Here is a 24,786-nt window from a genome sequence, read left to right as displayed (position 1 = left end):
GGGGGGGGGGGTCACATGATGCCTGTGAGCAGCCAAGGATAGCGCCGCCGCTCACAGTATCTGCAACGTACGCTAATTACAAAAATCCTTAGGGGCCCCGGGTGGATACATTGGGGGGGGTAATATAAAGTACTGGACAACTTCTTTAAGCTCTTACCTTATCCTGTCTCTGATTTAGGGCTCCTGCACATGTCTGTGGATCTCGTTCCGATCTCAGACCGCCATGCCCGGACTAGCCGTGGGTCTCCCGACTCGAGTGTGATCGCCTCCTAGAAATGCATGAAGCTGTCGTGCTCCAATCGGGAGAGCCACGGTCAGTCTGTGCATTAGTGGTCCGTGCTGGACCAGATTTGCACAGACTTTTGAATGCGACCTTACAGGTGACCGAGTGGCCTGTCGGTCAGAGACGGAAGGCGGGTGGGAAATGGAGAAAGGCAGGAGAGTTGTAAGGGCATGGCCCGCCCGCTGCCCTGGCGGCAACTCATTATGGGCATGGCCCACCCGCTGCCCTGGCGGCAACTCATTATGGGCATGTCCCGCCCGCTGCACCGGCGGCAGCTCATTATGGGCATGGCCTGCCCGCTGCGCTAGTGGCAGCTATTATGGGCATGGCCTGCCCGCTGTGCTGGCGGCAGCTCGTTATGGGCCGGGCCCGCTTGCTGCGCTCTCATTACGGGCAGGGCCCGCCCGCCGGGGGCTCATTAAGGGCAGGGCCCGCCCGCCTCGCTCATTATTGGCAGGGCCCGCCCACCGCGCTGGCTGCGGCTCGTTATGGGCCGGCCCCGCCCGCTGCGCTGGCGGCAGCTCGTTATGGGCCTGGCCCGCACACTGCACTGGCGGCAGCTCGTTATGGGCCGGGTCTGCCCGCCGCGCTCTCATTACGGGCAGGGCCCGCCCGCCGCGCTCTCATTACGGGCAGGGCCCGCCCGCCGCGCTCTCATTACGGGCAGGGCCCGCCCGCCGCGCTCTCATTACGGGCAGGGCCCGCCCGCCGCGCTCTCATTACGGGCAGGGCCCGCCCGCCGCGCTCTCATTACGGGCAGGGCCCGCCCGCCGCGCTCTCATTACGGGCAGGGCCCGCCCGCCGTGCTCTCATTATGGGCAGGGCCCGCCCGCTCCGCTGGGGGCTCATTAATATACAAATTCAACTATGGATCTTTCATTTTTCTTAAATGGCAAAACGGTTTTCTACAAGAAGAGTAAGGGTCTCCTAGGCAGTAATGCCCCCTTCTATAGTGTGGGGTATACACTCTTGGTGACAGGTCCTGTAAAGCCCTGTAGCTTCTGCCCCCTTTTGCCCCGTGGATTGGCAGAAAGGCTTGCTATGAATTCTCCAGGCTCCACACAGGAAAGCCCAGTGCGCCTCGCCCACAGCAGCATTGTGGCCTGGTCTTCTCACGGGCCCGCAGAGTGGCTGGTGTCTCCTCCGTGTGGCTTAGGTGACCGGTACCATCACAGTCCTCGTATTTCCAGCCGGGACACAATAGCTAGTACAATGTGTTCTCAATAAAGCTAGGCGAAGGGAGGAAAAAAAAGTGCGCCTTTCCAGAAGATGCAGGAAGTGATGTCAGAGGATGGCCGTGGTGTGTGTGTAACTGATGAGGGAGCGCTAGAGCGGAGCAGGCTGCAGGTATGGCCGGCTGCACGGTGCTGGACGGGGGATGCGTGCTGAGCTCTGCTGCCGACGCGGCGCTTCGCATCCATTAGTGGGGAGTGGTGCGTCACGCTGGAGCTGGCTGCTCCCGCCTGTGTGCTGCGCCTGCGGTGTACGGCCGCTCCTGTGTGCGGGCATCATCACATGATGTGTGACAGACCCGAGCACGTAGCTGTGAGCCGTGCAGCACGGACATGGCTGTGCGCAGTATGCGCTGCCCTAACCGTGACACAAGGTGTCGGCGCCGACGTCAGAGGCCTGTGTGGTGGTGCTGAGGGGTGGCTCTACCCCTTGACCCTGCTGCACATGTGCCCCTACCAGCTGTGCACTACCCAGTGGGGCCCATCATGCATTGTATCCAGCAGTGCAGAGCCCCTTCTAAGTGGACCTGACCCTAAGGGCTCGTTCAGACCAGCGTGTTATAAGGCCGATAAAGAGTCAGGCAGCACACTGACCAAGAGAATTCCCCGGGGTTGTCCAGATGAGAGTCACAGAGTGTGATAAATGGCAGCCTGGGCTATTCTCTCCTGTATGTCGGATGAGACTTGCCCATTCATGTCTATGGATGTGCAAGAACACGCCGATCCCATACACATGATCCGTATTGCATCCTGAGCTTACGGATACATTACCATAATCCTATGGAACTGGATGTGATCTTGTACATTGTAAATGCTGATGTATAAATACAGACAACAATATGGATGGAAATCGTCCCATCTTTCTGGATGAACCATTTTCCTTTGCTCATCTGACCCCAGCCTAAAAGTGTCTCTCAGTGCTATGGTCATCCCTTCATGGATCAGATCCTTCTGTGTGCACAGGAAGGCTACCGTTGGGGCTGTGAATGTGGCCTTTAGTGCAAACATGCCCCCTCCCTGCCTATAGTCTACATCTCTGCAAACCTGGATTAATTACCCTTTAGCCAAAATGTGCAGTGTTCAGTGGTTTTCTCTTCACTAGATATACCTTGAATTGAGTGATGTACCACATATCTGGAATCTAATGCCGCCTATAAACTAAAAAGCTTCGTTAAACTGAAGACAAATTGATTTTCTTCTGCCATTACCGTAACTAATGTGTTCCAACGTTGCATGTAATTGTTTTTGTTGTTTGAGGTGTGGGATGGAGTTGGCATCTTAAAGGAACTCTGTCAGCACAGAATGACTGTTCAAACTAAGAAATAAGTCCCACCACTCAGTGCTTCGAGGCGACACCTTCCCACCTGCTTGTTTTCCATCTATCTCCGCCCCCCTGGAGATAGATGGGAAGGTGCACTTGAATGGTTGGCCCCTCATGATGCACCGATCGCTTGTGCTTGGTTTGAACAGTCATTCTGTGCTGAGTCTCTTTTCATTGTGTTTTTTTTATCATTTTTTTTCTCCAGCAGTGGTTGTCTTAGGTCACACCCAATTTGGCACTCCTGAAGTATGGTGGGCAGAGTAGATGCTAGGGACCGGTGCACCTTCATCCAGCAGCTACAGAGCACTACTCTCTTGTACAGCTAAGGAACATGCAGTTGGTTCTGGGCAAATATCTACTTACTTTGCATATTTGATTTGGGGGGCAGATGTTAAATGAGAATTTGTCTAACATTTTATAGCGGATTTGTCTTGGTAGATGTCCTCTTTAGAATAGGGCATATCTCTGTGTTTATCTATGCTATATCTACCCAGCAGCTAGTCTATAACAAAGTGAAAGGCTAACTGTGGGACCCCATTAGGCTATCTCACTTTTGAAGATCATGTTTAGGGCACAGTTCAGTGGATACATGGGCCTTTGCAGGCATCTGTTAGGCAAAGACTGCTGTTATTTCTATTTCATGCCCAGAGTTATATATACCTTATTTTTCGGTCGATAAGACGCATCGAACCATAAGATGCACCCCAAATTTTGGAGTGGAAAATAGAAATTTTTTTTTTTTTATAAGATGGGGGTCTGTCTTTATAGTCTGAATAGGTATGTTAATTGGGTGGTGGTGGAGTGGGGGGGGGGTCACAGGAGGCAGGGTCCCCTCAGGAAGCCAGCGGAAGTGGAGGAATGCTGCGAACCCTGGAAGATGGCCGCTGGAAAAGCAGCGCATACCTCTCTGCCTCAGCGCCGACAGCCAGACACCAGCCCCGTAGCATCTCACCTCTTCTGAGGCTGCCGCAGGGTTCCTAAGGGAGGCAACGGAGGGCCCTGGTTCCTGCGATCCTGCTTCCTCCACCACCACCGCAACTCCCCAGTAAGCTACGTTCGGACCATAAGACACCCCCCCCCATTTTCCTCCCAAATTCGGGGGAAGAAAATGCGTATTATGGTCTGAAAAAATACGGTAATAGTAATATTTTCAAAAATTAAAGTGAAAATGATTTATTGGCCAATTTTTTTTTTGTATGACTGTAACCTGAACCTGTAGTAGTTAATTATTTACTAGTATGTATTTTTTGGAAATTGTTGTAATATGTATTCTTCTCTTTTATTTGTATTGCAGGAAGGGAGAGCTTGGCACCATGCAGTCCTTCCGGGAGCAGAGTAGCTACCATGGAAATCCGCCTACTTATCCGCCAGAAACTCATGGAGCCTCAAGGCTGGAAGAATTCAGCCCCCGACAACAGACTCAAATATTCCAAGGCAGCTATGGAGGACGTCGCAGTGGGGCAGCCACGCCTACTGCTATAGCTCCAGGAGAAAACGCTAATCTACAAAATTACCAAGGTTACTGCAAAGAATCGGGTGATTTCTATTGTCTAGGCAACAAAGAAGCAGGCACCACAGGAAGTCAGACACAACCACGTCGGCTACCTGGACCAGTTCAAAGTTATGGTCCTCCCCAAGGGAATAGCAGTACCAGCAGCACTGGCTTCAGTGCTCACTATGGGAGAGAGGGTCACCATAGCCAATTTGCAGGACAGCATTCGTCTCCAGCTGGTCTTTCTCAGTATTCACAGGATTTTCCTGGGTCCTTCTCTCCAGGTGGTGGACAGTATTCATCACATATTTCCAGTCAGCAGCTTAGACATCAACTTTATCAGTCTCATCAACCTATTTCTCAACCTGGTAATTCACCTGCATCCACGGGAACTTCACATCTACAGCCGATTCAACGTTCTGCTAATCTCAATTCTCCTTCTGGATATCCCATTCGAATAGGGCAGTTTGGTCAACATTATCAGACTTCACCAGGGTCATCATCTAGTTCCTTTCCTCCTCAGAGGTTTGGACAATCTGGAACAAACTATGAAGACTACAGCCCTGGAGGTACTAGCTCTCCATATGAGAGTCATTTGTCTGGATCCTCCTATGGGAGTCAACAAGGATATAGCAGCTATTCTAGCCAGCACTTAAAAAACTTTGAGGCAACTAAAATGCCTCAAGGAGGGGCTCAGCAACAACAGCAGCAGCAGAACCCTTCTCATTTATTGCAGTACTCAAACTCCTCTAAATTACTTTCTCAAAACCAGGCTGGACAATATAATCAATCTGAAGTTCCTGTACGTTCACCTATGCAGTTCCAGCAGAATTTTAGCCCCATCTCAAATCCTTCTCCAGCTGCTTCTGTAGTACAGTCTCCAAGCTGCAGTTCTACACCATCACCTCTGATGACCAGTGGTGAAAACATTCAGAGTGGTCAAGGAAATGTCTCTCTTCAATCCAGAAATCGTATATTGCCAATGATGCCACAATTAAGTCCGAACACGCAAACTACAAGTTTTAAAGGTTATGGTGTAGAAGGTCAACACGAAAAGCGTTTAACTGATCCAGGTTTGAGTAGTCTGAATGCACTCAGCAGCCAGGTTGCCAACCTGCCTAATACAGTTCAACATATGTTGCTATCTGATGCTCTAGCACCTCACAAAAAGGGTGGTAAACGGACTTCCAGGAAAACTGACAGCTGTGCCAATTCTGAAACCTCATCTCAAGCTGAAGAGCAATTAAAATCGCCAATGGCAGAGTCATTAGATGGCAGCTGCTCCAGTAGTTCAGGAGATCCAGGTGAAAGGGTAAGACAGCTAAGTGGCCAGAGCACCAGCTCAGAAGCAGGCTACAAGGGACCCCCTTCAGAAAAACAGCCTTCACCTGTTCACACTTGGCAAAATGAACCTTTGGGAAAGACTGCTGTTCAGGATATTGATGCAATGTTAGAGCCAGCTGAAAACTTTCAGGAAATTTCCAAGCCAAGTGAAAAGTCAGTTGGAGTTATTGTTTCAACAGAAACTGTGGCTAATAGATCAGAGAAAGTAATTGATGAGGCCACAACACTGATAACTAACGATGATGATCCAACACCAGAGCCAGAATTGACCGAAATAACAAAAGAGGAAGATCCCAAGACTTGTCCAAATGGCCAAAATGGAGAACCTAATACAGTTGATCCTGTATCTGCTACAGTAACTAATGTATCCCTAATAGAAACTGACAAATCTCCTGGTGGAGTTGGATTTGAATTCAAGGAAGCATCATCTAATTCTCGAAACACTTCCAGTTTACCTCAACAGCCAAAAAATTCAGAAACTGGGACATTTGTTGGGCAAAGTGAACGGAAAACTGGAAGAAATGAGAAGTATCCAAGCCTTTTGCAGGAAGTCCTTCAAGGGCACCATCAACAAGAAAGAAGATATGTAAGAAATGCACAAGAACAACCGACTGTTACTGAAAGTCCTGATGTTCCCTTAAGACCCAATGTTCTCATTAGCCAGGCCAATGACCAAGCTAATCGCAACATGCTTGGAAAGACTTTAACACCACATTTAGAATCCTCACAATGGGGACAGTGGGATAGAAAACCCACAGCAGAAATAAGACAAATCAATTTGGCAGATTATTCTAACACCAGGAAGATTGAGGGAGAACCTCCAGCTTCCTGCCATGAACCCAGCAGTGGTCCTTCAGAAAGAAGGTCTGTTATCTGTGACATCTCCCCACTTAGACAGCTTGTGCGTGATCCATCTAGCTCTCATCATGTTACCACTAGTCAAGAAAGACCACAGGAAGGCAGACCTGGACAGTCTGTTATTTTGCCCAGTGGAATGTTATCTTTGGAAAAGTCAAGTAGCCAAAGTGGAGTTGCTAAAGGAGAAGAAACAGAGTCTTCAAAGATTCTCAGAAAACGAACAGGAGACCAATGTCTCCCGTACAGCTCCAAAGAATCCCCCAGAGGAAATGCAAGTCCACGATCCATGACATTTGATTCCAACCAAGAATATAGCTCTCATGGCCGTTCATCTACTACTAAAAGGGCACCCGGGAGAGTAGGATCTCGAGGAAGATCACCTGCTCAATCTCAAGATCTTAGTGATAAATTAAAATTGTCCCCTGGAAGAAGTCGTGGCTCATCAGAGATTCATCACATGACTTCAATAGGTCTTTCGGAGCGAGCTAGTCGTGAGGCTTTGTACTCTGCTTTCTTCCAGAATGCTGATAACTCTGCCCTTGGTTACCATACTAACTCACGATCAAGTTCTTATGGGGAGCCTCATCCATCATTTACATCATCTTTGCATTACAAAAGACAGATGTACCAGCAAGAGGAATACAAAGAATGGTTGGGAAGCTCTGCTCAAGCAATACTGTCTGCTTCGCAGCATCGTCAGGATTTACAGAGAAAAAGCCCTAGACAGGAGTCCTTTCATGTTCGAAGTCCTGGTAGGAGTGAAAATGAAGGGTTAGCATATGGCCAGCCAGGTTCCATTCATGAACCTGGCAACATAGACTTTAGCCGACAGATACATATATGTGAAAGTGCAACTTCTACTTTAACAGCTGGAGACTTCAAACGAAATATTCCAAAAACTCCTCCAGGAGAATCTGCTGGTTGGCACCTAGGGCGACAGTCTTCTCCTGCAAAGAAAGCTGGTTCTCCAGCTAGTGCAAATCAAAAGCCATTCAGTCCTATTAGGGATTCTGAAACACATGGTCATAGACCCAGTGAACCAACTGAACTTTCTAAATCTGGGTGTAATACTCATCGGCCTTTAGGACCTGAAGAGGTATCTCACCATAACCCTTTAATTATGAGAAGGAAAGTACGTTCATTCATCTCGCCTATTCCAAGCAAAAGGCAGTTGTCTGAAGAGAAAGCACGTCCTATTATTGGCCCTTTAAAAGATGGTTATGACAGAACACTCGGATCACACATTCGATCACCAAGAGGAAATGACAATGAATTTTTATGTATGACAGACGAGCAAACAAAGTCTGGTCTTGAGCAGAGGAGCCCCACAGCAGTGACTCTTTCAAGTCCAACCAAGACAAAAATTCTCCCTCCACGCAAGGGAAGGGGTCTTAAGTTGGAAGCCATAGTGCAAAAAATTACATCACCTAATGTTCGGCGTACTACAGCCCAGAGTAGCTCAGAGAGTGTTGTTGAGCCTGTAACACTTGATGATATTTTATCACTCAAGGGTAGGAGTTCTGAGGCTGGTAGTTCCATGGAAGAGACAGCTGAAAGAGCAGTGGCTGCTGTGCCAGAAATTTCTAATGAGGATATAAAAATTCAAAGTCTTTCACCAAAGTCTTTTGAAGCTTGGTCTGTTAATGATGACAGCCAGATTAAAAAGGAAATTGAAAAACAATTTATAGAAGCCAAAGACCTCCCAAAAGCTGGGCCTGTAATACAGCAAACACCCAACCATTATTTGGAAATTATGGGAAACTCTCCAGCTTTAGAACAGAAATGTTCGTTGCCACTGATTAAACCTCCTGAGATGGCTGATAAGGAGAAGGTAGAAAATGCACCATGTCCTGTTACCCCCAAGCAAGCTATAATACCCCCAAAAGGATACTTTCCATCTGGGAAAAAGAAAGGTCGTCCCATTGGTAGTGTCAACAAGCAGAAAAAGCTGCAGCAGCTTCAGCAGCAGAATGCTCAGCAGCAAGTGCAAGACATTCAGCAACTTCAGTCTCCGTTTGCAGCAGGCATGGCACCTCTTTCTCCTCCACAAAAAACACAGCTAATACCAGAACAGGTCTTAGAGTCTGAGCCTAAACCAAAAAGGAGGCGAAGGGAAAGAAGGAAGCCACCTGGAACCACTAGGAGGAGGACGGGAAAGCAAGCAGCTCCTATTGTGGCTCCCATTGAACCAGAGATCAAATTAAAGTATGCCAGTCAAACACTTGACAAAGCAGAGACCAAAACCAAATCGTTTTTCCCTTATATCCATGTAGAAAACAAGGAAGAGTTAGGCCTGTCTTGTGTCATTATCAACGCTGAAGAGGAAGAGCAAAGATGGAGAAAAGTATCTTCTGTACGAAAAGATCAAAGGTCCCCATCCTCCCAACCTTCTGAGAGTAAAGCTCTTCCAGTCTCAAGCTTTATGGTACAGGGACCAGCTGTCACAGAATCTGCATCAGTCGGTCACCTTGTCTGCTGTTTCTGTGGCAAATGGGCAAACTACAAAAATCTTGGTGATCTTTTTGGTCCTTTTTATACACAGGAATATGCATCTACTCTGTCCAAAAACCCACCACCCAAAAAATCATCCGAAACCCCCCAAAAAGTCAAGGTACGACACAAAGATACATTGGATGGTTCTAAGAGTGACTCTGATGAAGAGGAGGAGGAGCCGCCACAACAAGCCAGAGAACAACGCAGTTTGTCTGCACACCCCCGTTACAAACGCCGAAATCGTTCCGGAGACTGTGCTTCAAGGCATGCTGTACCTTCTCGTAGAAAGACCACGGATTCTTGTGAACTTGGCTCTTTGGACGCAAGTGGGTTAGTCACTGCAGATGGAGTCCCTGAGCAAGGATTTCAGATCCCCCAGCTACCTCTTGACAGCAATGAATTCTGGATGCATGAGGCATGTGTCCTGTGGGCCAATGGTGTCTATTTTGTTTGTGGACGGTTGTATGGATTGCAAGAGGCTTTTGACATTGCCAGAGAAATGGTAAGTGAGTCAAATAGGTCATTGTTTCTTGTGTACAGTAGTGTTTTGGCTTATTTTTATGGTTTACTTTTGTCATGAGAAAACTTGGGTACAATACAAGTATTTAAGGATGTTTATGCTTTTTTGTAGCAATAAAACGAAGAATTATTAAAAGACGGGGTTAAGCATATGAGAGAGTTGAGGGGGGTAGTCGAAGGGAAAACCTCTGTGTACAGTGAGCTGCAGGTGCTTCTCACTAAATTAGAATATCATCAAAAAGTTAATTTATTTAAATTCTTCAATACAAAAAGTGAAACTCGTACATTTTATAGAGTCATTGCAAACAGAGTGATCTATTTCAAGTCTTTATTTTTGTTAATGTTGATGATTATGGCTTACAGCCAATGAAAACACAAAAGTCATTATCTCAGTAAATTAGGATAATTAACAAAAAACACCTGCAAAGGCTTCCTATGTATTTAAAAAGGTTCCTTAGTCTAACATTAACAGAAATAAACACTTGAAATACACTGCTCAAAAAAATAAAAGGAACACTTAAACAACAGAATATAACTCCAAGTAAATAAAACTTCTGTGAAATCAAACTGTCCACTTAGGAAGCAATACAGATTGACAATCAATTTCACATGCTGTTGTGCAAATGGAATAGACAATAGATGGAAATTATTGGCAATTATCAAGACACCCTCAATAAAAGGAGTGGTTCTGCAGATGGGGACCACAGACCACATCTCAGTACCAATGCTTTCTGGCTGTTGTTTTGGTCACTTTTGAATGTTGGTTGTGCTTTCACACTCGTGGTAGCATGAGACGGACTCTACAACCCACAGACGTTGCTCGGGTAGTGCAGCTCATTCAGGATGGCACATCAATGCGAGCTGTGGCAAAAAGGTTTGCTGTGTCTGTCAGCATAGTGTCCAGAGGCTGGAGGCGCTACCAGGAGACAGGCCACTACACCAGGAGTCGTGGAGGGGGCCGTAGGAGGGAAACAACCCAGCAGCAGGACCGCTACCTCCACCTTTGTGCAAGGAGGAACAGGAGGAGCACTGCCAGAGCCCTGCAAAATGACCTCCAGCAGGCCACAAATGTGCATGTGTCTGCACAAACGGTTAGAAACCGACTCCATGATGGTGGTATGAGGGCCTGATGTCCACAGATGGGGGTTGTGCTCACAGCCCAACACCGTGCAGGACCCTTGGCGTTTGCCACAGAACACCAGGAATGGCAAAGTCGCCACTGTCTTTTTTTACAGATGAAAGCTGGTTCACACTGAGCACATGTGACAGGCATGACCGAGTTTGGAGACGCCGTGGAGAGCGATCTGCTGCCTGCAAAATCCTTCAGCATGACCGGTTTGGCAGTGGGTCAGTAGGTACCGAGATGAGATCCTCAGACCCCTTGTGAGACCATATGCTGGTGCGGTTGGCCCTGGGTTCCTCCTAATGCAGGACAATGCCAAACCTCATGTGGCTGGAGTGTGTCAGCAGTTCCTGCAAGATGAAGGCATTGAAGCTATGGACTGGACTGGCCCGCCCGTTCCCTAGACTTGAATCCGATTGAGCACATCTGGGACATCATGTCTCGCTCCATCCATCAACGTCATGTTGCACCATAGACTGTCCAGGAGTTGGCGGATGCTTTAGTCCAGGTTTGGGAGGAGATCCCACAGGAGACCATCCGCAACCTCATCAGGAGCATGCCCAGGCGTTGTAGGGAGATCATACAGGCACGTGGAGGCCACACACAATACTGAGCCTCATTTTGACTTGTTTTAAGGACATTACATCAAAGTTGGATCAGCCTATAGTGTGTTTTTCCACTTTAATTTTGGGGGTGACTCCAAATCCAGGCCTCCATTGGTTAATAAATTTGATTTCCATTAATTGATTTTTGTGTGATTTTGTTGTCAGCACATTCAACTTTGTACAGAACAAAGTATTCAATGAGAATATTTCATTCATTCAGATCTAGGATGTGTTATTTGAGTGTTCCCTTTATTTTTTTGAGCAGTGTATATCACTCTGTTTGCAATGACTCTATATAATATATGAATTTCACTTTTTGTATTGAAGAACTGAAATTAACTTTTTGATGGTATTCTAATTTAGTGAAATGCACCTGTAGAACAGATGAACACTGCCTCAAAGGTTTAATGTTAACCTTCTGCTATTTGCAGTGATGGGCACCACATTGATGTTGGCATGAACAGTTAGGCTAAGTGCCCACGATAAAGAAATGCTATGGATTTTTCCTGAGCGTCTCTGCATCTCCCTGGCAGAAAAAACGCATGTGGAATTTACATGCGTTTTTCATGCCAGGGACAAGCGTAATTAAAGCATTTTGATCATGCGATTTCGCATGCGGGTTGTCGAGCGATTTTAGCATCACTTGGAAAGTGCTTGACAACTTGGTCACACTATATAAATCCATGCAGCCGGCATGGATTTTATATAGTATGACCAAGTTAGTTAAAAAAAACCATTATACTTACCTTCTGATGGCCCCCGGTCTCCATAGCCATGCGTCCGGTCTTCCCGGTGTCTCGCGGTTGTGTAAAAGGACCTGCCGACGTCAGCAGTCGCATGACCTGTCACATGACTAAATGACATCACGGCAGGTCCTTTTACACAACCGCGAGACACCGGGAAGACCGGACGCATCGCTATGGAGACCGGCGGCCATCAGAAGTTAAGTATAATGTATATTTTTTATTTTAATTCTCTTTTTTTTTTACGGGTACCATCCGCACATCGAATCGCTTAATATCCACGTGCACATGTAGTCATGCGGATATTAAGCCATTCAATGCAAGTCAATGGCGGCGAAAACGCCGCGATTACGCAAAATAATTGGTATTGCTGCGTTTTTTTTTCCGCAATGATAATCCGCAGCTGAAATTTCGCCAGCATGTGCACAGCACTTGCGGATTATCATTGGGGAACATGGCAGACCTTCTACCAAGCGTTTTTTAAGCGTTTCTGCAGCAGAATTGCTGCTGCGGAAACGCTTAAAAAACGCATAGTGGGCACACAGCCTTAGTCAGTTGCAGTGCCCTGCTCACCAGTGGCAATCAGGTGTAACGTCATGAGTCTGAAGAATGGGAGCAATGCCATTGACTATCCAGAACATTTCAGTGATTACTTTGCGCACATATGGTATAGTACTGTGGATGTTCAAGCCCTGGAATACCCAGTGCATAAGAAGGGATTTGTTGGGCGTAAGGGGGTTGGCCTTAGGTGAGGTTTAATGTGGAAACACAGTGCACCTACTAGATTGGCACTGACCTTGGAGCATTTGTTTTGTAATTAGCTTAAACCCTTTACCACCTTTTTGGGTTTTTGCATTTTCGTTTTTTGCTCCCCTTCTTCCCAGAGCCATAACTTTTTTTATCTTTCTGTCAATATGACTTTATGAGGGCTTGTTTTTTGCAGGACAAGTTGTACTTTTGATTGACACCATCGGTTTTACCATATATTGTACTGGAAAACAGGGAAAAAAAATTCAAAGTGCAGTTGAATTGAAAAAAAAAAAACGCAATTCCACAATTGTTTTTGAGGTTTTCTTTTTACCATGTTCACTAAATGCTAAGACTGACCTTCCATTATGATTCTCGAGGTCATTAAGAGTTTGTAGATACAAAACCTGTATAGGTTCTTCTTTAAGTGGTGAAAAATCCAAAGTTTTGCAAAAAGAAAAAAAAAAGTCGCCATTTTCAGAGTCCTGTAATGTCTCCATTTTTCGGGATCTGGGGCTGGGTCAGGGCTTATTTTTTGCGCCCTTAGCTGACGTTTTTATTGCTATCATTTTGGGGTGTATACGATCTTCGATCTTTTGATCACCTGTTATTGCATTTATTGCAATGTTGCAGTGACCAAAACCTGTAATTCTGGCGTTTTTTGCTCTTTTTCTCGTTACGCTGTTTACAGATCGGATTAATTCTCTTTATATATCGATAGATCGGGAAATTCTGAATGCTGCGATATCAAATGTGTGTTTCATTTTTTTATTTTTTTTTATTTTGAAAGGGGGGTGATTTGAACTATCTTTTATATATATATATATATATATATATATATATATATATATAATATATATATATACACATACACTGCTCAAAAAATTAAAGGGAACACTTAAACAACAGAATATAACTCCAAGTAAATCAAACTTCTGTGAAATCAAACTGTCTACTTAAAAAGCACCACTGACAATCAATTTCACATGCTGTTGTGCAAATGGAATAGACTATAGATGGAAGTTATTGGCAATTATCAAGACACACTCAATAAAGAAGTGGTTCTGCAGGTGGGGCTACAGACCACATCTCAGTACCAATGCTTTCTGGCTGATGTTTTGGTCACTTTTGAATGTTGGTTGTGCTTTCACACTCGTGGTAGCATGAGACGGACTCTACAACCCACAGAAGTTGCTCAGGTAGTGCAGCTCATCCAGGATGGCACATCAAGGCGAGCTGAGGCAAGAAGGTTTGCTGTGTCTGTCAGCGTGGTGTCCAGAGGCTGGAGGCGCTACCAGGAGACAGGCCACTACACCAGGAGACGTGGAGGGGGCCGTAGGAGGGCAACAACCCAGCAGCAGAACCGCTACCTCCACCTGTGTGCAAGGAGGAACAGGAGGAGCACTGCCAGAGCCCTGCAAACTGACCTCCAGCAGGCCACAAATGTGCATGTGTCTGCACAAACGGTTAGAAACCGACTCCATGAGGGTGGTATGTGGGCCCGACGTCCAGAGATGGGGGTTGTGCTCACAGCTCAACACTGTGCAGGACGCTTGGCATTTGCCACAGAACACCAGGATTGGCAAAGTTGCTACTGGCGCCCTGTGTTCTTCACAGATGAAAGCAGGTTCACACTGAGCACATGTGACAGAGTCTGAAGATGCCGTGGAGAGCGATCTGCTGCCTGCAACATCCTACAGCATGACCGGTTTGGCAGTGGGTCCGTAATGGTGTGGGGTGGCATTTCTTTGGAGGGCCGCACAGCCCTCCATGTGCTCGCCAGAGGTAGCCTGACTGCCATTAGGTACCGAGATGAGATCCTCAGACCCCTTGTGAGACCATATGCTGGTGCGGTTGGCCCTGGGTTCCTCCTATTGCAGGACAATGCCAGACCTCATGTGGCTGGAGTGTGTCAGCAGTTCCTGCAAGATGAAGGCATTGAAGCTATGGACTAGCCCGCCTGTTCCCCAGACCTGAATCTGATTGAGCACATCTGGGACATCATGTCTCGCTCCATCCATCAACGTCACGTTGCACCACTTACTGTCCAGGAGTTGGCGGATGCTTTAGTCCAGGTCTGGGAGGAGATCCCACAGGAGACCATCCGCAACCTCATCAGGAGCATGCCCAGGCGTTGTAGGGAGGTCATACAGACACGTGGAGGCCACACACAATACTGAGCCTCATTTTGACTTGTTTTAGGGACATTACATCAAAGTTAGATCAGCCTGTAGTGTGTTTTTCCACTTTAATTTTGGGGGTGACTCCAAATCTAGGCCTCCATTGGTTAATAAATTTGATTTCCATTGATGATTTTTGTGTGATTTTGTTGTCAGCACATTCAACTTTGTACAGAACAAAGTATTCAATGAGAATATTTCATTAATTCAGATATAGGATGTGCTATTTGGGTGTTCCCTTTATTTTTTTTTTTTAAGCAGTATGTATGTATGTATGTATGTGTATATATATATATGTATGTATGTATGTGTATGTATATATATATATATATATATATATATATATTAGTCATATGAAAAAGTTTGGGCACCCCTATTAATCTTAAACTTAATGTTTTATAAAAATTGGTGTTTTTGCAACAGCTATTTCAGTTTGATATATGTAATAACTGTTGGACACAGTAATGTTTCTTCTGCCTTGAAATGAGGTTTATTGTACTAACAGAAAATGTGCAATCTGCATTCAAACAAAATTTGACAGGTGCATAAGTATGGGCACCTCACCAAAAAGTGACATTAATATTTAGTAGCTCCTCCTTTTGTAAAAATAACAGCCTCTAGTCGCTTCCTGTAGCTTTTAATGATTTCCTGGATCCTGGATGAAGGTATTTTTGACCATTCCTCTTTACAAAACAATTCCAGTTCAGTTAAGTTTGATGGTCGCCGAGCATGGACAGCCCTCTTCAAATGATCCCACAGATGTTCAATGATATTCAGGTCTGGGGACTGGGATGGCCGTTCCAGAACATTGTAATTGATCCTCTGCATGAATGCCTGAGTAGATTTGGAGCGGTGTTTTGGATCATTGTCTTGCTGAAAGATCCATCCCCTGCGTAACTTTAACTTTGTCACTGATTCTTGAACATTATTGTTAAGAATCTGCTGATACTGAGTGGAGTCCATGCGTCCCTCAACTTTAACAAGATTCCTGGTGCCGGCATTGGCCACACAGCCCCAAAGCATGATGGAACCTCCACCAAATTTTACTGTGGGTAGCAAGTGTTTTTCTTGGAATGCTTTGTTTTTTTGTCGCCATGCATAACGCCTTTTTGTATGACCAAACAACTCAATCTTGGTTTCATCTGTCCACAGGACTTTCTTCCAAAAAGAAATTGGCTTCTCCAAATGTGCTTTTGCATACCTCAGCCGACTCTGTTTGTGGCGTGCTTGCAGAAACGGCTTCTTTCGCATCACTCTCCCATACAGCTTCTCCTTGTGCAAAGTGCGTTGTATAGTTGACCGATGCACAGTGACACCATCTGCAGCAAGTTGATGCTGCATCTCTCTGGAGGTGGTCTGAGGATTGTCCTTGACTGATCTCACCATTCTTCTTCTCTGCCTTTCTGATGTTTTTCTTGGCCTGCCACTTCTGGCCTTAACAAGAACTGTCCCTGTGTTCTTCCATTTCCTTACTATGTTCCTCACAGTGGAAACTGACAGGTTAAATCGCTGAGACAGCTTTTTGTATCCTTCCCCTGAACAACTATGTTGAATAATCTTTGTTTTCAGATCATTTGACAGTTGTTTTGAGGAGCCCATGATGCCACTCTTCAGAGGAGATTCAAACAGGAGAACAACTTGCAAGTGGCCACTTTAAGTAGTTTTTCTCATGATTGCATACACCTGGCTATGAAGTTCAAAGCTCAATGCGGTTACAAAACCAAAAAAAGTGCTTTAGTAAGTCAGTAAAAAGTAGGTAGGAGTATTTAAAACAAGAAAATAAGGGTGCCCATACTTATGCACCTGTCAAATTTAGTTTGAATGCAGATTGCACATTTTCTGTTAGTACAATAAACCTCATTTCAAGGCAGAAGAAACATTACTGTGTCCAACAGTTATTACATAATTCAAACTGAAATAGCTGTTGCAAAAACACCAATTTTTATAAAACATTAAGTTTAAGATTAATAGGGGTGCCCAAACTTTTTCATATAACTGTATGTATATATATGTGTGTGTGTGTATATATATATATATATATATATATATATATATATATATATATATATATATATATATATATATATATATATTATAGTACAGACCAAAAGTTTGGACACACCTTCTCATTTAAAGATTTTTTTTTTTTATATTTTCATGACTTTGACAATTGTACATTCACACTGAAGGCATCAAAACTATGAATTAACACATGTGGAATTCTATACTTAACAAAAAAGTGTGAAACAACTGAAAATATGTCTTATATTCTAGGTTCTTCAAAATAGCCACCTTTTGCATTGATGACTGCTTTGCACACTCTTGGCATTCTCTTGATGAGCTTCAAGAGGTAGTCGCTGGAAATGGTTTTCACTTCACAGGTGTGCCCTGTCAGGTTTAATAAGTGGGATTTCTTGCCTTATAAATGTGGTTGGGACCATCAGTTGTGTTGTGCAGAAGTCTGGTGGATGCACAGCTGATAGTCCTACTGAATAGACTGTTAGTTGCTTTTTTCTTGCCATAATACAAATTCTAAGTAAAGAAAAACGAGTGGCCATCATTACTTTAAGAATTGAAGGTCAGTCAGTCCAAAAAATTGGGCAAACTTTGAAAGTGTCCCCAAGTGCAGTTGCAAAAACCATCAAGTGCTACAAACAAACTGGCTCACATGAGGACTGCCCCAAGAAAGGAAGACCAAGAGTCACCTCTGCTTCTGAGGATAAGTTTATCCGAGTCACCAGCCTCAGAAATCGCAGGTTAACAGCAGCTCAGATTAGAGACCAGGTCAATGCCACAGAGTTCTAGCAGCAGACACCTCACTACAATAACTGTTAAGAGGAGACTTTGTGCAGCAGGCCTTCATGGTAAAATAGCTACTAGGAAACCACTGCTAAGGACAGGCAACAAGCAGAAGTGACTTGTTTGGGCTAAAGAACACAAGGAATGGACATTAGACCAGTGGAAATCTGTGCTTTGGTCTGATGAGTCCAAATTTGAGATCTTTGGTTCCAACCACCGTGTCTTTGTGCGATGCAGAAAAGGTGAACGGATGGATGGACTCTATATGCCTATTTCCCACCGTGAAGCATGGAGGGGGAGGTGTGATGGTGTGGGGGTGCTTTGCTGGGACACTGTTGGGGATTTATTCAAAATTGAAGGCATACTGAACCAGCATGGCTACTACATCATCTTTCAGCGGCATGCTATTCCACCCGGTTTGCATTTAGTTGGACCATCATTTATTTTTCAACAGGACAATGACCCCAAACACACCTCCAGGCTGTGTAAGGGCTATTTGACCAAGTAGGAGAGTGTTGGGGTGCTACGCCAGATGACCTGGCCTCCAGAGTCACCAGACCTGAACCCAATCGAGATGGTTTGGGGTGAGCTGGACCGCAGAGTGAAGGCAAAAGGGCCAACAAGTGCTAAGCATCTCTGGGAACTCCTTCAAGATTGTTGGAAGACCATTTCCGGTGACTACCTCTTGAAGCTCATCAAGAGAATGCCAAGAGTGTGCAAAACAGTCATCAAAGCAAAAGGTGGCTACTTTGAAGAACCTAGAATATGACATATTTTCAGTTGTTTCACACTTTTTTGTTAAGTATATAATTCCACATGTGTTAATTCATAGTTTTGATGCCTTCAGTGTGAATGTATAATTTTCATAGTCATGAAAATACAGCAATATCTTTAAATGAGGTGTGTCCAAACTTTTGGTCTGTAGTGTGTGTGTGTGTGTGTGTGTGTGTGTATATATATATATATTATTATAATTTCTCTGCGGTATCTGTGCATCAAGAATCGTGGTATGTGTTAAAGTGGCCCACTGAGACTTTTTCGCCCAGGGCCCACAAAAACCTGAAGCCGGCCCTGCTGCTGTGTGTAGCAGAAATGCTCACTTGCTATGAGCGCCGGCTGCTGGGCGGCGCTCATAGCATCCCGGCTATGACAACCGCAGGGGTATCCTGCCGACCCAGGGTTGTCATGCCAACCCATCAGCGACCTGCGCGGCCATGTTAAATGCCGCTGCTGGAGATTGACAGCGGCATTTATCACGTTAACAGCTGTTGATAGATCGCGATTCCACCCTTGGATGTTAGTGGCACATGTCAGCTGTACAGATCAGCTGTCATGTGCCCGAAAACATGCGGGCTCAGCGCCGGAGCCCACATGGAATGCAGGGATACGACCTTGGATGTACTCATACATACTTATATCCTTCTTCTAATCACTGATATACCTGTCTTGGCCCTATGTATTATCTTCCTTTATCTGATCTTTGTCAGGCTGCTTTGTTGATGTTTGGCTAAGCGGAGCTCAAATGAAAGCGCCCTCTTCTTGACTGTTAGGTGTAGAGGGAATCTGCCCAGCTCAGCCCTGCAGGCACTGGTGAAGGAGAAGGTGGTTGCGAGTGGAATATTACTGTTAGGCTAGAATTCCACCTTGCCCAGCCTGGGTGTGCATGAGGACCCCAAAATTCAGTGCCGTACAGAAGGATTGACACGATGATAGAATCAAACTATTTTTAGCCAGACCCTCACTGGCTGTTTTTCTATGCTGTCCTTCAGATGGCATAGAATAGGGGCACTTTGTAGTCTATGGGGCTGCATTGTCATCTCTTCTTTTAAGGTTCCGCAATAAAGCTTAAAGGGAACCTGTCATGTCACACGCAATTAACCTGCTGATGTAGGGTTAATCTGCAGGTTAATAGCATTCTAAAGCCATGCAGTCCGCGCACGGACAGTTTGATTATCTGGTGGAGATGCACTTTATTCCTTCCGGCAGCCTCTGGTTTTCAGTCAGAGGCATGGCTTCACTCACTTATCGATACATAGTGCCGGAGACTTGGTTACAGCCGCCGCTCACCGATCGGTGACTGAAACCGGCTGCGCCTCTGACTGAAAGCCAGATTGCTCCTGGGAGAAATTAATCTAATTTTCATCGTTAGTTGGTCTATCAGTGCGACGGCTGAACCGCTTTAGAACGCTATTAACTTGCAGATTAACCCTATATAAGCAGGTAAATTGCGTTTTGACAGCTTCCCTTTTAAACTGCTTTGTGTCATACTACTAATATGGCATTTTAACTCATGTATTTGCTAAATGAAATTCTCATATACTCAAGTTTAAAATTTCTCAATATTCCTTAGCTGCTTTTGTTCAGGTCCTATTTTATTTATTGGTACACACATCACTCACATGAAGTACATGCACACCGCTCACATGAGATGCGTGCAGCGCGCACACACCGCTCACATATGAGACGCATGCAGTGCACGCACACCATTCACATATGAGACGCGTGCAGCGCACGCACACCGCTGACGCGTACAGCGCATGCACACCGCTGATGCGAGATGCGTGCAGCGCACCGCTGATGCGAGATGCGTGCAGCACACCGCTGACACGAGACGCGCGCACGCACACCGCTGACTCACGAGACACGTGTAGTGGATTAACCAAATTTAGGAGGAAATCTGAGAGCAGCAGCGCACTCTACTTCTGGATGTTGGTTTTAGTTGTCCCAAAGAAGTGAGAGTGAAGTGGTCGCTGATTGACTGCAGGAATCGCATAACATCACACAGTATCAGGGAGAAGTTTTGCAAATTTATTTATGGGGCTATTCGAGTCCCTATCGCCACTTAATTCAGAAAAATACAAAGACAACATAATAATGTATAAACGTTTTATAGATGACTTAATAATCATCTGGAGGGGGGATATAGAACAAGCCCATGTGCTGGTGAGGGAAATGAATCAAAACACATGGGGTATTTCCTTTATGTCCACTATCAGCGCAGAAAAAATAGTTTACTTGGATTTAGAGATTTCACATATGAAAAAGAAAATAGTAACAAAAACACATTTTAAAAAAGTAGACACCAATGGATATTTACATTATAACAGTGCACACTATACTAAATGCAAGAGTAATATTCCATTTAGTCAATATCTAAGAATAAGGAAAAATAATAGTAGTGAACAGGATTACATAACACAAAGCAAGATCCTGACTAACAGATTTCAGTAAAAAAAGTATCCAAAAACCCTAATACAACAAGCTTATAAGGTAAACTTAGCAAAAACTCAGGGTGAATGTTTGAAAAAAACGCTTGAAAATACTAGAGAAAAAAGCACTGAAAAAACTGAGAGAAAATGCTGTCATGGATATAACTAAATCTCACCTGAAATCTAATGACGAGAAATGGCAGTTCAATTTCATTACAACCTATAATAAAGATAATGAAAAAATTTGTGGAATCTTGAAAAAACGCTGGTATATCTTAAAACAAGATCCCTTGCTACGAAATGTGTTACCACAAGTCCCCAATATGACATTTATAAGGGGAAAAACAATAAGGAACATGGTAGCTCCCAGCCGATTGAAAAACTTCATGAAAAACCACAATTGCTCAAAAAAGGTGAATTAAACTGGAGTATATAAATGCAACCAGAAAAAATGTCAGTGCTGCTATAATATAGCAGATAAACAACAACAAAGAGTACAGGTGAAATATTTCAGATAGAACAACATTTGACATGTACAAGCGACTTTGTTATATACATTATAAATTGTGACTGTGGCCTCCAGTATGTGGGGAGGACCACGCAAATGGTCCCAACCCAACTGAATGGCCACAGACACAATGCCAGAGTCGGTCTCCTTATCCATAGTCTATCAAGACACCTTTTGCGAACACATAAAAAAGAATTCAATGTTACTTTGACACCGATTGAACAGATCCATAGAGATGTTTCCAACAGGATACAAAAGTTAAATAAAAAAGGAGGCCTTCTGGATATACAGATTGAGGACTCTGTACCCAGACGGCCTCAATGATAAACTAGAGAACATATAATACCGCTAAATTTTGGGGGTTAAAAATCGAAGTCTGCAAACCTCGTAAATGAGGGAGAAAAGTTAAACAGAATAAGAAGAAAAATTAAGCACCCAGAGACTATAACTGCAAGTGGCTCAATGGAATAAATACACAAATATTGTAGATATGGGGAATCTAAATGTATGAGTTCCAATCCCGGCAGATACTGGTTCATCTATTGGTGATAAATTCGTTATACCTTAGAATTGGGAGAAATATTTTTCCCTTATTGGTGATGTAGTAGATAAGATAAAAAATGGAGTTCTTAATATTGATGACATCGTTATATTCTATAATTGGGAGAAATATTTTTCCCTTATCAGTGAAATAGTAAATAGTAGGATAGTAAATGGAGTCATATGACAAATAATTTTATTAATTTTATAGAGGAAAACATTTTTTTTATTGAAAAGGAAAGAACAATATATAGTGATGTTTTGTTTTTTTCCCTTTCTAAATCAATATAGAGTTCACTTTTAATTAACTGCTTAATACCTTTTAGAAGTGCACATGTGTTTTTAATTGATGAAAATTGATTGAGGGGTTGGATTAGTTCCTCCTCCTCTTTTTATTCTATATAAATGCATCCCTAAAAGATAATTATGATTTTACCTGAAGGCTAATTTTATGTATAGCCGAAACGCGTTTTGTATAAAAATAAACTGGATTATTCCTGAAAGTTTTGGAGTAAGTAATGAATCACCTGGAAGCACTCCCTGACAAACTGGAAACTTTTTCTTGCACAGTATCAGGGAGACTGAGCGTTGTCGTTGTTGGAACAATTTTTTATTTTTTTTACATTGGGAATATAGCAATTGAGAAGGGGTTTTTCGAGTGGTGGACAACCCCTTTAGGCGATGTTCACACATTGCGTTTTTTCAGCTTTTCTTTTTATCCTTTTTTATGCAAATTTTCTTCTGCGTCTTACAATACCACACACACCTTGGTTTTTGTTTGATCAGTATTTTGTGCTTTGCATGTTTTTTTGCAGAATAGAGCATGTTGCTTCTTAAAGCATTTTTTCAGTGTTTTTTCACCCATTGGAAGTAATGGGTGGTGAAAAAGCGCACCAAAACCAGCGGTGCCAAAACCTGCTGAAATAGAATGAGATTTTTTTTTTTCACTGAACTTTATGTACATGCATAAAGAGACAAAAGGACAGTGGAAAAAACGCACCAAAAAACAAGCAAAATTCTTAAACTTTCCTGGCAAGAGATTAGGTTTTGCTGCAGAAAAAAAAACGCTAAAATGCAATGTGTGAACATAGCCTTAGGGTCCTTTTACCGTATCCGATAATCAGGATCGAGTGTTCCTAAGACCGCTTGCTTTCTATTGGCCAGACTAAACAGGTTACTCAACGATTGTCAGGTAAAATGACTATTAGACTGGAGTCACACGGTGACCGATTCTCTCATTCTTCTGTCAGCTTGAGCTGACTGCATAAACATTAATTCATCGCACACTCATACATTGCTATTGCAGTGTATATTTATTTACAGGCAAAAAATCAAAACACTGGTGAAGGCAACAGTAAGGAAGTAGACGTTTTGGCCACAGAAAGGCCTTATTCAATACGTCGCTATTGTGATTAGTTTTGACCGTATGCCAGGCTTGGGGTAGGTGCCAGGATATTGGGATAAATGGTCCAAGTATAGAGCTTTACTGTAGTGCCAACACTTGCCAGCCTGTAGGGATCTGTAACAAATTGGAGAGGGGGTGCTCCTGCGTCTTTGACATTTTCCAGGTGGAGGTCCCACGTGTGGTTGCTACGGAGGGTGGGGGATCCACGCCTAGCTGCTTCCTGGTGTCTGAGCTGAGTGTCATCTTACTGTGATCCGATCTCTCTCATGAGATAATTGCAGCACATGTACGGAGAAGATGGAGAACTTAATTTCTCCATCTTCTCAATTTTCTCTGTGCGCGTACATTGGATGACATCCGAACGCAGTCCGATGTTTCACACACACCTATAGACTTGAATGGGTGAGTGCGATCCGATTATCGGAGGCACTCGCACCATGCTGCGATGGTTTTCTCATGCCGAATTTGCATGAGGAAAAAATCACAGGTCTACACTGCCCCTTGGTATAACATTAGAGTTCAATAAAACATCGGCTAGCATTCAGCTGTGTTATACACACGTTTGAGCGAGCCATTAACTCTTTCCCAATTTCTGCAGTATATGTATATACATCATGTCATTCATGCGATCCCCGTGAATAAGCGCACCGTGATTGCATGATGTTGCCTGCTGTTTCTCACAGCAGGGCACATGGCGTCGTCGTCCCTGTGGGTGGTGACGTTCCCCTGCAGCTACGATCGCCGTGATTGGTTGTTCAATTCTGAACAGCCAATCACAGCGTTTCTCAGTGTTTCAGGCAGTCAGATTGCCTGAAATACTGATGTCCATCCTGCGATCGGTGTTGTAAGAGCACCGATCATAAGCTGGAGCCTTGCAACGCTGGTGTCACCAGGGCCAGCTCTGATTGGTACAATAGAGTATGACGTCGAGCACACTGACGTCATCTGACCTGACTGCCCTGTACTTTTTCATCCTAGCTGCAGATTTGTACAGGGCGCGGTCACTATCGTTCTGTGCGCTGTGCTGGGCCATCTGGTGCCACAAAACCTGTGCCATCACAGTTCTTGCTTCTGCTGACAGAAGAGTTCCTGATACTTCCCTGATCTTTCCAAATCCACCCCAATCCTCCCTCCCCCCCTTCCTCCTTCTGCCGCTGAGCGCTGATCAGTACTTGATCGCTCGATTTTTGGCAGTTTTTTTTCTTTTTCGTGCATCCTGCAGCCACTAAGCGCTGATCAGTGATTCAGATCACTGATCAACGTCCATGTTCGCTGTTTACTACTTTTTTTTATACCTGTCTATTCCCCCTCCTTTGCACCATCTTCTTGCGTGCATGCTGCAGCCGCCGAGCGCTGATCGCTGATCCGCACTCGTGATCATTGTT

The 24,786-nt window shown here is 44.4% G+C and overlaps 1 protein-coding gene across 2 annotated transcripts in view; it reads left to right on the top strand.

The window, feature by feature from the left end:
* The window catches only part of TCF20 (transcription factor 20), a 454,420-nt gene that overhangs the window by 384,647 nt on the left and 44,987 nt on the right, over positions 1 to 24,786 (top strand). The window contains exons 1-2 of one of the 2 annotated variants that reach the window (XM_073644068.1): positions 1,486 to 1,630; positions 4,131 to 9,525. In XM_073644068.1, the coding sequence (XP_073500169.1) occupies positions 4,150 to 9,525 (5,376 nt within the window). In that variant the 5' untranslated portion in view covers positions 1,486 to 1,630; positions 4,131 to 4,149. Of the gene's footprint in view, positions 1 to 1,485; positions 1,631 to 4,130; positions 9,526 to 24,786 lie in introns of those variants that run through there. The other variant, XM_073644069.1, reaches the window with a different exon arrangement.

The sequence above is a fragment of the Phyllobates terribilis genome, unplaced genomic scaffold (assembly GCF_046119375.1).
Source record: "Phyllobates terribilis strain yellow unplaced genomic scaffold, ASM4611937v1 Scaffold_8__6_contigs__length_399053987, whole genome shotgun sequence".
Taxonomy (NCBI): domain Eukaryota; kingdom Metazoa; phylum Chordata; class Amphibia; order Anura; family Dendrobatidae; genus Phyllobates; species Phyllobates terribilis.
The sequence above is the reverse complement of the archived record's forward strand: the minus strand, read 5'-3'. Positions and strand labels throughout refer to the sequence as shown.